Genomic DNA, 11,529 nt, shown 5'->3' on the forward strand with positions numbered 1-11,529 from the left:
GCTCACACCTCTCGGCACCTGGGTCCCCAGCCTGTCAGACTTCCAGCCCCCCCGCGCCCCTCTCCAGCGCTGCTGCTGCTGCTGCTGCTGCGGGAAAGCGCCCCAAGCAGAGGCCCGGCTGCCCCCGCATCTGGCGGAGGGGGCACGTAGTAGCAGAGGCCTCTCCCAGGGGAGGTGGCGAGCCTGGGTCTCGCCCGCCCCTGCAGACACCTGTGAGGCCGACTGCGTGCGGAGGCGAGCGGAGCAGAGCCTGCAGGCTGCCGTCAAGACCCTGCGGAAGTCCCTGAGCCGGCAGCACTTCTCCGTGCAGGTCGCGGGCACCGAGTACGAGCTGGCCCAGCGGCCGGCCAAGGCCCCAGAGGCCCCGGGGACCTGTGGCCCCGGCCACACGCCGCAGGATGGCAAATGCGGTGAGTCCCTGCCGTAGTATCACCTGCAGTCTGCCTCTGTCCATCCAGCCAGGTCACAGCCCATGGAGGAGACAGACAGGTCGGGAGGGGATGGGGGACAAGGAAGCCCCCCAAGGGAAGCACTTAGACGCGATGGCTGGTATTAGATAGCACCTCCCCCCACCCCCCGGTGGCAGGAGGGCAGGCAGGAAGAGCAAGGTCAGCAAGGCCCCCGCCGAGGGGCATGGAGGGTGTGGGGCCAGTGTGAGTGGCTAGAGGAGGCTTACCGGAGGAAGCACGTGGGAGCCAAGGGCAGAGGAGGAGCCCGGCAGAGATGCCTGTGAGGCTGAGGGCTTCCTGGGGGGGCGGCCATGCTGCAAGGAGCAAGGGGAGCGGGGCAGAGGGGCCGTGGTTTTCTGATCTGGGGGAACTTGGGGGAGAGGGGTCGGAGGAGGTGGGGTTCCAGGTGTCCCAGCTAGCTTGAGAAGCTTGTGAGTCACCCTCATGGAGGTGCTGACTGGCATGGAGCCACACTCCCAGAGCAGACGGCGTAGACTAGGCCAGAGATGCAGGAGAGGGGGAGAAGGCAGGATCCGGGCAGCGGGGGGCGGACAGGGCAGGAGGCAGAGTGCCGCCCCACGACCCAGCGGGAGGGCGGGGGACTGGCGGTGCTACCCTTCATGCGTTTTTAATAAATTACTCTGAAACCATTTCAAACTTGCAGAAACGTTGCCAGACAGAACAAAGAACGTCCACATTTGCTTTGTCCAGAGTCCCCCGTTGTGGACGGCTAACAGCATTTGCTCCATAATGCTTTCGTGTGTGTGTGTGTGTATGTGTGTGTGTCTGTGTGTGTGTCTGTGTGTGTGGGCGCATGCGTGTGTTTTATAAAACCACGAGTTCGTACCAGCACCTCCGATTCAATACCTTCGGTTTCTCTGTAACCTTGCTTTTTTATTTCCATGTTTCTGAACATCTTGTTCAGGGAGATATCCACCTTCCATGTTTCTGAACATCTTGTTCAGGGAGACGTCTGCCTCCTTTCCTCCTTATCTTCCCAACCTGTTTCCTTGTCTCCTCGTCAGTATGCTTACGTGACCAGTGCCGCCAGCTTCCCCAGGCTCTCCTCAGTCCTGCATCTCTGTCTGTACCCTCAGCCCCCCGGGGCCCCGTCACTCCCCCAGCCCCTCTGCTCTGCCCCCCACAGCCTCAGGTAGCAGCTCCCACAGAGGGTTGGAGAGGGGTGGGCAGGGGGGCTTCCTTTGGATGAAGTGACTGCGGCACGTCCCAGAGGCAGGTTGTCCACGGGCGAGGGGTCGGGGCTGGAGGGCAACATGCGGAGGCCGCTTACCAGAGGGCTGAGCGCAGGGGTCTGGGAGTCCCCTAAGCAGCAGCAGCCAGGAGAAGGCATGAGACCAGAGTCCACCCTGATGACCACCGCCTGACTCCTACCCCCAAACCACCACTTCTGGCAAGGGTCTGGGCCCCAGGGACGAGATCTGTGCCCTCTGTGGAAGGACAGAGCCTGGGCTTAGGGTGCCAGGAGATGGACAGCCGGATCGGCTGGCCCCCACTCTGCACCTCGGCCCCCAGCAGTCTCTCCATTTTGCCCCCCACAGTGGCCTGTGGGCCTGGCACCTACTTCAGCGGGGAGCCCGGCCAGTGTGTGCCGTGCCCGCCGGGGACCTACCAGGACGGGCTCGGCCAGCTCAGCTGCACACCGTGCCCCAGCAGCGACGGGCTCGGCCTGGCTGGTGCCCACAACGTATCCGAGTGCGGAGGTGAGTAGGGGCCCACCCTCGGAGGAGGGCGGGGCCGGGGGGGTACGGAGCACCTCCTGCCTGCACTGAGGTTCCCAAAGCTGAGCCCCGGGGGGATGTCAATGCAGCTGCATTTACAGGGCGCCTTGAAGGCCCACAGCGCGCAGGCACGGTGGTGAGCAGGCGCTGAGCTGCACTCAGTGCGTTTCCAAGCCGCCCTGAGCTGGTCGGGAAGGACTTTACAGCTGATCACTGGCTCACAGGGCGGCTGGCAGCGGAGGCTCTCAGTGCTTTATGGCTCACCAAACACCCGAGCCCTCGTGAAGCACCCATCAGGGCCAGAATGCTTCGTGGAGTGTGGCCAGATGCCGGGCAGGCACCGTGCCCCACACAGAGCTTCACAGTTTGCCCCGAAGGTGGTTGGGAGAGCCCTTTCTCAACTTACCAGCCCGTTTGGTTTGCAAAGAGCTTTTCCATTTACTACCCACACTTAACTCATCTGGGAATGGGCTCATCAGCTTCCCCCCATCAGCCTCCCTTCCCAGGCCATGTGGGGATTACCCAAGAGAATGGGGGAGGAAGGATCTCCCTTAGGGTGGCGGTAACCTCCAGCTTTCTCTGGGGACAGAGGGGATCAGATCCGAGTCCCTGCAGGCCGGCCTGCTGCCCTCTGGCCCAGACCCTTGCAGGAGTGTGGTCTCTGCCCCAGAGAGGACCCTGGGGGTGGTGGTGGTTTAGTCGCTAAGTAGTGTCCGACTCTTGCAACCCCATGGACAGCAGGCCCCTCTGTCCATGGGATTCTCCAGGCGAGAGTACTGCACTGGGTTGCCATTTCCTTCTCCAGGGGATCTTCCAAACTCAGGAACTGAACCCAGATCTCCTGCATTGCAGACAGATTCTTTACCAACTGAGCCACAGGGAGAGGCCCCTGGGGGAGCAGCAAACTCCAGGGTCTGGGCTGAGAAGGCCCTAACACACGTCTTGCTCAGTACCAGGACACCCTCCACATCCTGACTCTTTGCTGGAATGTGTTGTCCCCTCCCTTTGTCCCAGCTGTGCCCTAGGGACCTCACAGACCCTCCTGCCTCTGCTCAGACCCAGCCAGGCAGCTAGACTGGGGAGCATCAGTTCAGTGCAGTCAGTTCAGTCACTCAGACGTGTCCGACTCTGCGACCCCACGGACTACAGCACACCAGGCCTCCCTGTCCATCGCCAACTCCCGGAATTTACTCAAACTCATGTCCATTGAGTTGGTGATGCCATCCAGCCATCTCATCTTCTGTCATCCCCTTCTCTTCCCGCCTTCAATCTTTCCCAGCATCAGGGTCTTTTCCAAGGGAGCTGCCCCTGGTCCCACGTGAAGACACAGCCTGGCCTGCCCCCCGGGCAGAGGCCCCTGAAATAAATGACCTCCGACTTCCACCCGTGGGGTCAACCCTTCCCAGCTCTACAGCAGGGGCGCTTCTCCTCATTCCGCAGCCCTCCCGGCGGGTAGGAGTAGAGACACCAGGCCTGGCCAAGGCCATACCATGCATCCCTCCCCTTCCCCAGGCCTGGTTGCCTACTGCCCGCTGGCCGTTCCTGGGCAGCTGAGGGCTGAGCAGAGGGCAGGGCCTGAGCGAAGCGCCCCTCCCCCAGCCTGAGCCGTGACCTCTGACTTCCAGGCCAGTGCTCTCCAGGGTCCTTCTCCACCGACGGCTTCAAGCCCTGCCAGGCCTGCCCCTTGGGCACCTACCAGCCTGAACCTGGGCGCACAGGCTGCTTCCCCTGCGGAGGGGGCCTACTCACCAAGCACGAGGGCTCTGCCTCCTTCCAAGACTGTGAAGCCAAAGGTGAGGACTACCGACCCTGCTCCCACCCCACTCTCAACCCCTCTGCTCAGGGGCAGTTTCCCTGGACGCCCCTCGCTCCGTGCCGTGGCAAGCACCCAAGGTCAGGGGAAGAGCCTGGAGCCCATAAGCAGGGGACATTGGTGACCAGCTCTGTGCTGCACACGAAGACGGGGACATCAGGGAGCCAATCCACGCCCGCCCAAGAGTCTCAGACGAGAGGGTCAGGCAAACACAGCAGCTCCAGTCTGGATCTCTGGGCCCCCAGCCGCCCGCCCCTCGAGGCACTGGGCTTTGCGCTGCACTGGGAGGACGTTGGGAGGGGAGGAAGTACAAGAGGCAGAGGGGCAGTGGGGTGAGGTCAGAGGTCAGAGATCAGAGGTCTTCAGTGCTGCCACGGTCATGTCCCCAACGCTCCACCCCCGTCCCAGGGCTGGCTCTTCCCTGATGGACAGCCCTGCCCACCCGCTGATGGCCCACCACAAACTCTGAATCCTCCCAGCTGGCTCTCCAGCCCCCAAAACCCCCACAGCTCCTGCCAGGGGTCCTGGTCTTTACTCTTGGCGTCCCCCAAAAGTGTGTCTGGGCTTCCTCCTGTCTCACCCTCTCCGAATCCCCGCCGGCTGGACAGACGGCCATCCCAGTGCCCTCGGCCCATGCGGTGCCGAGGGATCCCTGTGCTGCTGGAGCCCCAGTCCGTTCTCAGTGGCACGGACCCCGCGGAGCGCGCTTCCTGCTCCCCCTTGGCCTGTGCCCCAGGCCCACTCCCACCCCCAGGGGAGCTAGCCCATCCCAGCCCCCAGGAGGGCTGGCCCGCCCCCCACCCCACCACCAGGAGGGCCGGCCTGCCCCCGCCCCCACCCCAGGAGAGCCGACCCATCCCAGCCCCCAGGCACTCGCTCCTGAGTCTGGATAAATCCGTGAGCCGGCTTTAAGTAGCATTCTTCACGGATGACCCCAGCTTGTCTCCAGTCCAGCCTCTCCCTGAAGTCAGCTCTGCCCTCCTGCCTGACATCTCCACTCTGTGTCTAACAAGCCCCTCAGAGCCCACGAGCCCAGGCCCCCTCCGGCTCACGGTGGCCCTTCCTGCCAGGTCTCTAGGGAACCTCGGCGTCACCCTGAGTCCTCTTTCCCCCTGCGCCCACCCCCAGTCTGTCTGCAACCTTTGCAGCTCAAGCTTCTAAACAGAGCCAAACTGTTCCAGCTTCTAAACTGACCCAGGCCACCACCAGCTCCCGCTGGCCCTGACTCATCCTGCCCGGGGCCTCCACCCCAGCCCCCATCCAGCTCCCCCAGAGCCCACTCCCAGTGCAGCAGCCCTGGGCATGGGGAGGCTCCAGGTGGTCTTGCTTGCTCAGAGGAAAGCCCAGGCCTCACCGTGACCCCCGACCTCTGTCTGCTCCAGCCACACCCTCTGTCGGGGCCAGCTCCGCATTCCTCAAGTCCCCACGCCAGACCCCTGGCCTCCCTCCTCGTGCACCCCGAGCATCTCACTCTCCGTTTGTTACCAGCTGCAGAGGGTCAGACGGGCGCAGCCTGAGTAGGGAGCTGGCCCTGGGGCAGGGCTCCATCTGCCTGGCTCGCTCAGGCCCCCGCGGCCCCAGAGCACCCTGCATGGTCGTGGTTGGGGTCCAGGAGCAGAGGGTCAGCCGGTTCAGGGCCTGGGCACGGGTGGGAGGTCACCCAGAGGTGGGGAAGGGCCTTGGCCTCTGCGGAGTCCGCCGCGGAGGGCAGGGGGCCCCGGGGAGAATGCCCACCCCGCCTCGCTCCCCCCGACAGTGCACTGCTCCCCGGGGCACCACTACAACACCGCCAGCCACCGCTGCGCCCGCTGCCCCGCCGGCACCTACCAGCCTGAGTTCGGCCAGAACCACTGCATCTCCTGTCCGGGCAACACCAGCACGGACTTCGACGGCTCCACCAACGTCACTCACTGCAAAAGTGAGCGCTGCTCTTCCCCCGGGGCGCGGGACAGGGACAGCTCATGGGGGCAGGGTGAGCCGTGGCCTCGTGGCGTGTCCTCACGGAGACTGGCGACCCCTCCCTACCCCGTCACATCCGCACAGCGCGAGGTGGGGTGCCCGGGTGTGGAGGGTGCAGCCAGCCTGGGCTCCACCGAGCCGCCCGATGGCACTGTTTGTGGGTGCCCGTGGCTCACCTGTGCCCAGCCAGGCCCCGACTCCAGGCTCCAGTCTGTGGGGGGAAAAGCCCTAGCCCGGCCAGGGAGGCTTGGGGGCAGCTGCCCGAGGGGACCCTGCAGCTCTGAAGGCTGCCCAGGGGCACAGACCAGAGGAGCTGAGTGATGGGAAGTGAGGTGCTCGGTGTGTACAGGGTCTGGGCTCTCTAGTCTCAAACCAGCACATCATTCAGGCCTGACCCAGAAGATGCTGTCTTGAGAGATTTCTGACTCACTTTTCAGTGTCCTTTGGGGCCTATTTTCCAGTATTTCACCTTTTCCCCGATCAGTTTCCGGCCCTTACAGTTTACGCCTTCTGCGGCTGCTGGTCACAGCCTAGAGGCCCGTGAAGAAGACTTACTCCTCTGGGTGGACGCTGTCCTCAGGGTGGACGCTGTCCCCGTGCCAGGGCTGCCCTCGCTGGGCACGCAGCCTCCCAGTGGAGCTCAGTAGAGGCAAAGTTTTAAATGTTTAAACATCCTACTGTGGAAAAGCGGGGAAGTCAAGTCAGAGGGAAGTTTCTGGAATGATGAGGTGAAAATGACACATTTGCCAGAAATTAGGATGTGAGAAGAGTTTTAAATGAAAACGTGAGAAAATTACGTATGTTTAGCGCGTGCGTGCTAAGGTGCTTCCGTTGTGTCCCACTCTTTGCGACTCCGTGGACTGCAGCCCGCCAGGCTCCCCTGTCCATGGGATTCTCCAGACAACAATACTGGGTTGGGTTGCCATTTCCTTCTCAAACAGATCTTCTCAAGCCAGGGATCGAACCCCCGTCTCCTGCGGCTCCTGCTTTGCAGGCAGATTCTTTACCACTGGGCCCCCAGGGAAGCCTGTATATTTAGTATTTACACTCAGTTTTCTTTGCCTAACTTCCTTTTATCAGGTTAAGCTAGGAACCAGTTAGTTCATTCAAAAGTCACATTTGGCCTCTTGGCTAAAATGGAAAAGGAAGGGAGGCGTGTCTCCTGCCCCTGCTGGGGGCCTGCTGGCCTCTCAGCCTGCCTGCTCCGTGGGGAGGGCTGCACCCGGCGCCTTGGGGGCTCTCGGGATGCTGAGTGCAAAGGATGGAAGACAGTCAGCAGAGAGAAAGGGAACATCGGGGCACAGGTGGCCTTGGCTGAGACCCAGGAGGGGAGCAGAGGCCTGGCAGGGAGCTGACAGCTGCAGGACCCAGAGCCCGCCAGCCAGGGGTCGAGGGCGCCCCGTGGGAGGCCAGGGTGAGGCCCAGCCTCGGAGCTGCAGGTGAGGCCCCCAAGGGCACCCAGGAAAGAGGGGGACAGCCAGGACGGGGTCCCCGAGGAAGGACCAGCCCAGGGCCTGACCAGGGGAGGAGGGCCCAGGAGGGGATGGGGCGCCTGCCAGCCGTCCCTGGGCCTCCACGGCGGCGGAGGGCCAGCCAGGCTGACCAGGCTGCGGGCCACGGTGCCCACAGACCAGCACTGCGGCGGCGAGCTCGGCGACTACACGGGCTACATCGAGTCCCCCAACTACCCCGGCGACTACCCGGCCAATGCCGAGTGTGTGTGGCACATCTCGCCGCCCCCCAAGCGTAGGATCCTCGTCGTGGTCCCTGAGATCTTCCTGCCCATCGAGGACGAGTGTGGTGACGTCCTGGTCATGAGGAAGAGCGGTATGTGCCCATCCAGGCACTTGCGTGTGACCCCGAGGGCTGGGCTTTCCCGCACGGCAAGGAAAGGATGGGGAGAGCCTGGGGTGTGTCCTCCGTGTGGGGATCGAGGACCTGCCGGGTCTCGACACTGACCGCCAGCCACTCTCCACCCTAGTTGTCCCCCACACCATGCCACACCACCGCCTAGGGTGAGCCCCAGGAGCACCACTATCCCGCAGGGCCTTGCAGGGCCAGTGAAGGACCAGGCTGGGCGCTCACACAGGGCCCACCCCCTCCCTCTGCAGCCGGTCGGCTCGCCACCCTATGGGGGCTCAGGGTGAGACTTCAGGTGGCAGGCCCAGCCCCTCAGGAGTGGGTGAGCAGCAGTGCATGCCCGGAGGCCACAGCTGCAGGAAGGGTGGGGGGTCCTGAGTCCCCAGGGACCAGGTAGAACCTGCTCCCCCCCAGAACAGCATGTGCCTCAGCCGAGGGCGGGGGACCTCCCCGCTGTGGTAGGACCACAGCGCCCACCGGGAGCCAGCCCCAGGTCAGAATGTTAGAGAAGGAGGAGGGGACATGGCGGTGCCTGCCCCCGGGGACCGGGGATGAGTCTGACACACAGAGACTGGCCGGAGGAGCAGGAGAACGGGGGGACGGGGGTGCAGAGGCCTCGGCCACTGTGTGCTGCGTGGTTCCCGGGTGCCTGCATCACCCGCTCCGGGTCACTGATGAGCAGAAGCGCCCCCTGGCCCATCTCTGCGTGTGAATGAGGCATCGGGGCCAGGACGAGCAAGGCACATGCCCAGGCTCCTCCAGCCAGTCCCGGAGCATCCCCGCACACTGCCCTCCCTGCCTCCCCCGTCCCCAGCATCTGCCCTTCCACTGTGCGTCCCCAGGGCCGGGTTCTAGGGAGCCAGCCTCTCCCACCTCTCAAGAGCCCCAGGAGAGCTCCCCAGGGAGCAGGGAGGACTGGGCACCCTTTGGCTAGCCCCAGGCACCCCAAGGGTTAGCCGGCTCATTCTTGCTCGTCTGATCACCAGGCAGGGGGCTGACCCTTCCTCCCAGCTCCAGCTTTGTCCTGGGTGCAGGCGTGAGCCCTGTCCTTGAGGAGCAGGTGGCAGGAAGACAGTGACCAGCCTGTAGAAAGGGGCTGAAATACAATGTTCTCCAGAGCAGAGAGGAAACGGTGGGAGTGGAGCAGTCAGGAAGGCTTCCTGGAGGAGGGGGCACGGACACTGGTCTCAGAGGGACACAGGACCTGAGGGTGAGGGTGGGGAAGGGCATTTGAGGCAGAGGGGACATGCGCGGGGACCAGAGAGCTGGAGTGTTTGGGGGGCTGGGTGCTGCAGGTGCTGCCTAGCTGCCTGCTGGGGAGGCAGGCAGGCAGGGACAGGTGAGGCTGTGAATCCGGGGCAGCTCAACAGTGATGCGTCTCCGCCCCCAGCCTCACCCACATCCATCACCACCTATGAGACCTGCCAGACCTACGAGAGGCCCATCGCCTTTACCTCCCGCTCCCGGAAGCTCTGGATCCAGTTCAAATCCAATGAAGGCAACAGTGGCAAAGGGTTCCAAGTGCCCTACGTCACCTACGACGGTAAGTCTGGCCATCCTGCCCACCCAGCCTGGCCCTGGGGACCCAGACCGATCCCACGCCACCGGCCTTAGGGAGCTCCAGCTGTCGGGGAGGGTGGGGGCCAGACAGGACCCACGAGAGGTACGGGTGGTACCCACGGGCCTCCACAGGAGGTGCTGCCCAAGCAAGGTTTGGGGGGTTGGAGGCAGTGTTCTAGGGGGAGACCAGTGTGGGTGGGGAAGACAAAGCCCACAGTGTGAAGCCCCGGGGGAGGGCAGAGGCTGACGGTGAGCAGGGGCAGGCGGGCCCCTCGCCCTCCACCCCTGACCTCACCTTCCTTCCTTTCCCCTCTGCGGGTCTCGGGTTCACGTCCTGGCAGAGGACTACCAGCAGCTGATCGAAGACATCGTCCGCGACGGACGGCTCTACGCCTCAGAGAATCACCAGGAAATTTTGAAAGTGAGTGAGGTTCTCTCCGGGAGGCGATCCTGGAATCCTGGGATGATCAGGGGCCCCTCCGCCCCCAGCCGACCCCAGCCCCACGCTGACATGAGGCGAGGAGAGCCATCACAGGAGGAGAAAAGGTGGCGGGCTCGGGCCGGGGGCCTCACTTTCCCCATCTGTGAAATGGGGAGCATCCGACAGGGTGGTGTCTGACATCAGGAGACTCCTCCATCACCCTCCCCATCCTGAGCACGTCTGGAGAAGTGGAGCCCCCCCAGTCATGGGGGAGGGCGGCTGTGGCCGTCCCACGGCAGGCGTTGGCCAAGTCAGGGTTTGGGTTCTCACCATGCAGAGCCAGCCTCAGGGATCTGCTTGGGCCATCCCATGGCAGGCATTGGCCGAGTCAGGGTCTGGGTTCTCACTGTGCAGAGCCAGCCCCAGGGATCTGCTTGGGGTCTGGGGGTCTGGCCCCAGCCCAGCCCCTGGGCGGACAGCGTCTCCCGCCTGGGAGCTGAGGGTGGCATGGAGGACCAGAGCAGGCCAGCCAGCCCCAACCTGACTCCTGCTCCAGCTGCCCCCTCCTCCCAGCTGATGGCCCCAGCAAGCCTTCTGAGCCCCGCCTGGAGCCTGAGAAACAGGGCGGCTCACAGAGCCTTCCTGCACAGGCCTGCGCGCTCCCGTACCCAGCAGGCAGTTTCTAAGCCAAGAGGTTCGACCGGTGCTGCCGTACCCGGACGAGACCTGGGGGTCTTGGAGCACGGAGCCCCTCATCTCCCTTCTCAGGCGCCTGTCTTGTTGAGCGGGAAACGCAGGGTCCTCTCGCCTCCCGCTACCTGCCCGGTTGACAGTGCCTGACTCTCCTCGTCCCACCCCTCTGCCGTCAGCTCCAGAACCCAAGGTGTCCCCACCCCTGAGGTCCAGGCCTTGTCCCGCACGGCCCAGCCTGGCGTGGCCTCGCCTGCCCCCACAGCAGCTCTGAGGCCTCTGCTCCCCACTCCCTGGCCACGGCTTCCCAGGAACATTCTTCCCATCCTCTGCTCAGCGCACGCCCTCCCATCCTGCTGCTCTCAGCTCAGCTCTCCTCTGGGCAGCCTGCTTGGACCTCCCTGGCCAGGTCGCACTCGGAGGCCCCACGTGGTCCCCTTCTCGGCCAGCAGGCCTGCAGTTTATCACAGTTTCGTCCTGTGTTTTCTTGGTTCCCCCCAACTCCCCACAAGGGCTTCCCGCTCAGCCCTGTGTCCCTGGCGCTGCGCCCAGCATGTGAGAGGAGCCCCACCAGTGTTTCCTGGGGCGTGAGTGAGTGAGTGTGCGTGCACATCCACATACTGGGACCAGTCAGACCCCAAGACGGCCACTGGAGACGACGAGCACATGGGCCGGTGGCTGCCGGTCACTGAGCGTGTCCTACCAAGCCTGGGGGCCTCGGGGGGCCACAGCCAGCCTCAGGCCCACCCTGAGGGTTCTCCTCCAAGCTGGCATCGCCCCACTTTACAGATGACCACCCCGGGCTTGGTCAGGGCCGCACCTGGTGAGTGACGGTGCCTGAGTGCGGGCCACCTGGACCCTCCAGGCGGGCCTGTGCCAAGCGCCCCTGAGCCGGGCTCCTGGCTCTCATCCCTGAGACAGGAATCATCACCCCACATGGATGAAACATTCCTCGGCACAACAAAAGGGCCATCCCCAGGGTTGAGGAGCTGGGGGAGACGGTGGGGGACTTAGGGGCGATGCTGCGGGGGGGCTGTA

General features: G+C 64.1%; 1 protein-coding gene across 1 annotated transcript in view; it reads left to right on the forward strand.

The window, feature by feature from the left end:
- SCUBE1 (signal peptide, CUB domain and EGF like domain containing 1) overlaps positions 1 to 11,529 on the forward strand; it is a 133,628-nt gene that overhangs the window by 116,038 nt on the left and 6,061 nt on the right. The window contains exons 17-23 of the mRNA XM_040233360.1: positions 207 to 410; positions 2,009 to 2,170; positions 3,814 to 3,981; positions 5,758 to 5,919; positions 7,590 to 7,787; positions 9,211 to 9,363; positions 9,722 to 9,801. Coding sequence (XP_040089294.1) covers positions 207 to 410; positions 2,009 to 2,170; positions 3,814 to 3,981; positions 5,758 to 5,919; positions 7,590 to 7,787; positions 9,211 to 9,363; positions 9,722 to 9,801 — 1,127 coding nt within the window. The remainder of the gene's footprint in view (positions 1 to 206; positions 411 to 2,008; positions 2,171 to 3,813; positions 3,982 to 5,757; positions 5,920 to 7,589; positions 7,788 to 9,210; positions 9,364 to 9,721; positions 9,802 to 11,529) is intronic.

Source organism: Oryx dammah, unplaced genomic scaffold, assembly GCF_014754425.2.
Source record: "Oryx dammah isolate SB20612 unplaced genomic scaffold, SCBI_Odam_1.1 HiC_scaffold_29, whole genome shotgun sequence".
Lineage (NCBI taxonomy): Eukaryota > Metazoa > Chordata > Mammalia > Artiodactyla > Bovidae > Oryx > Oryx dammah.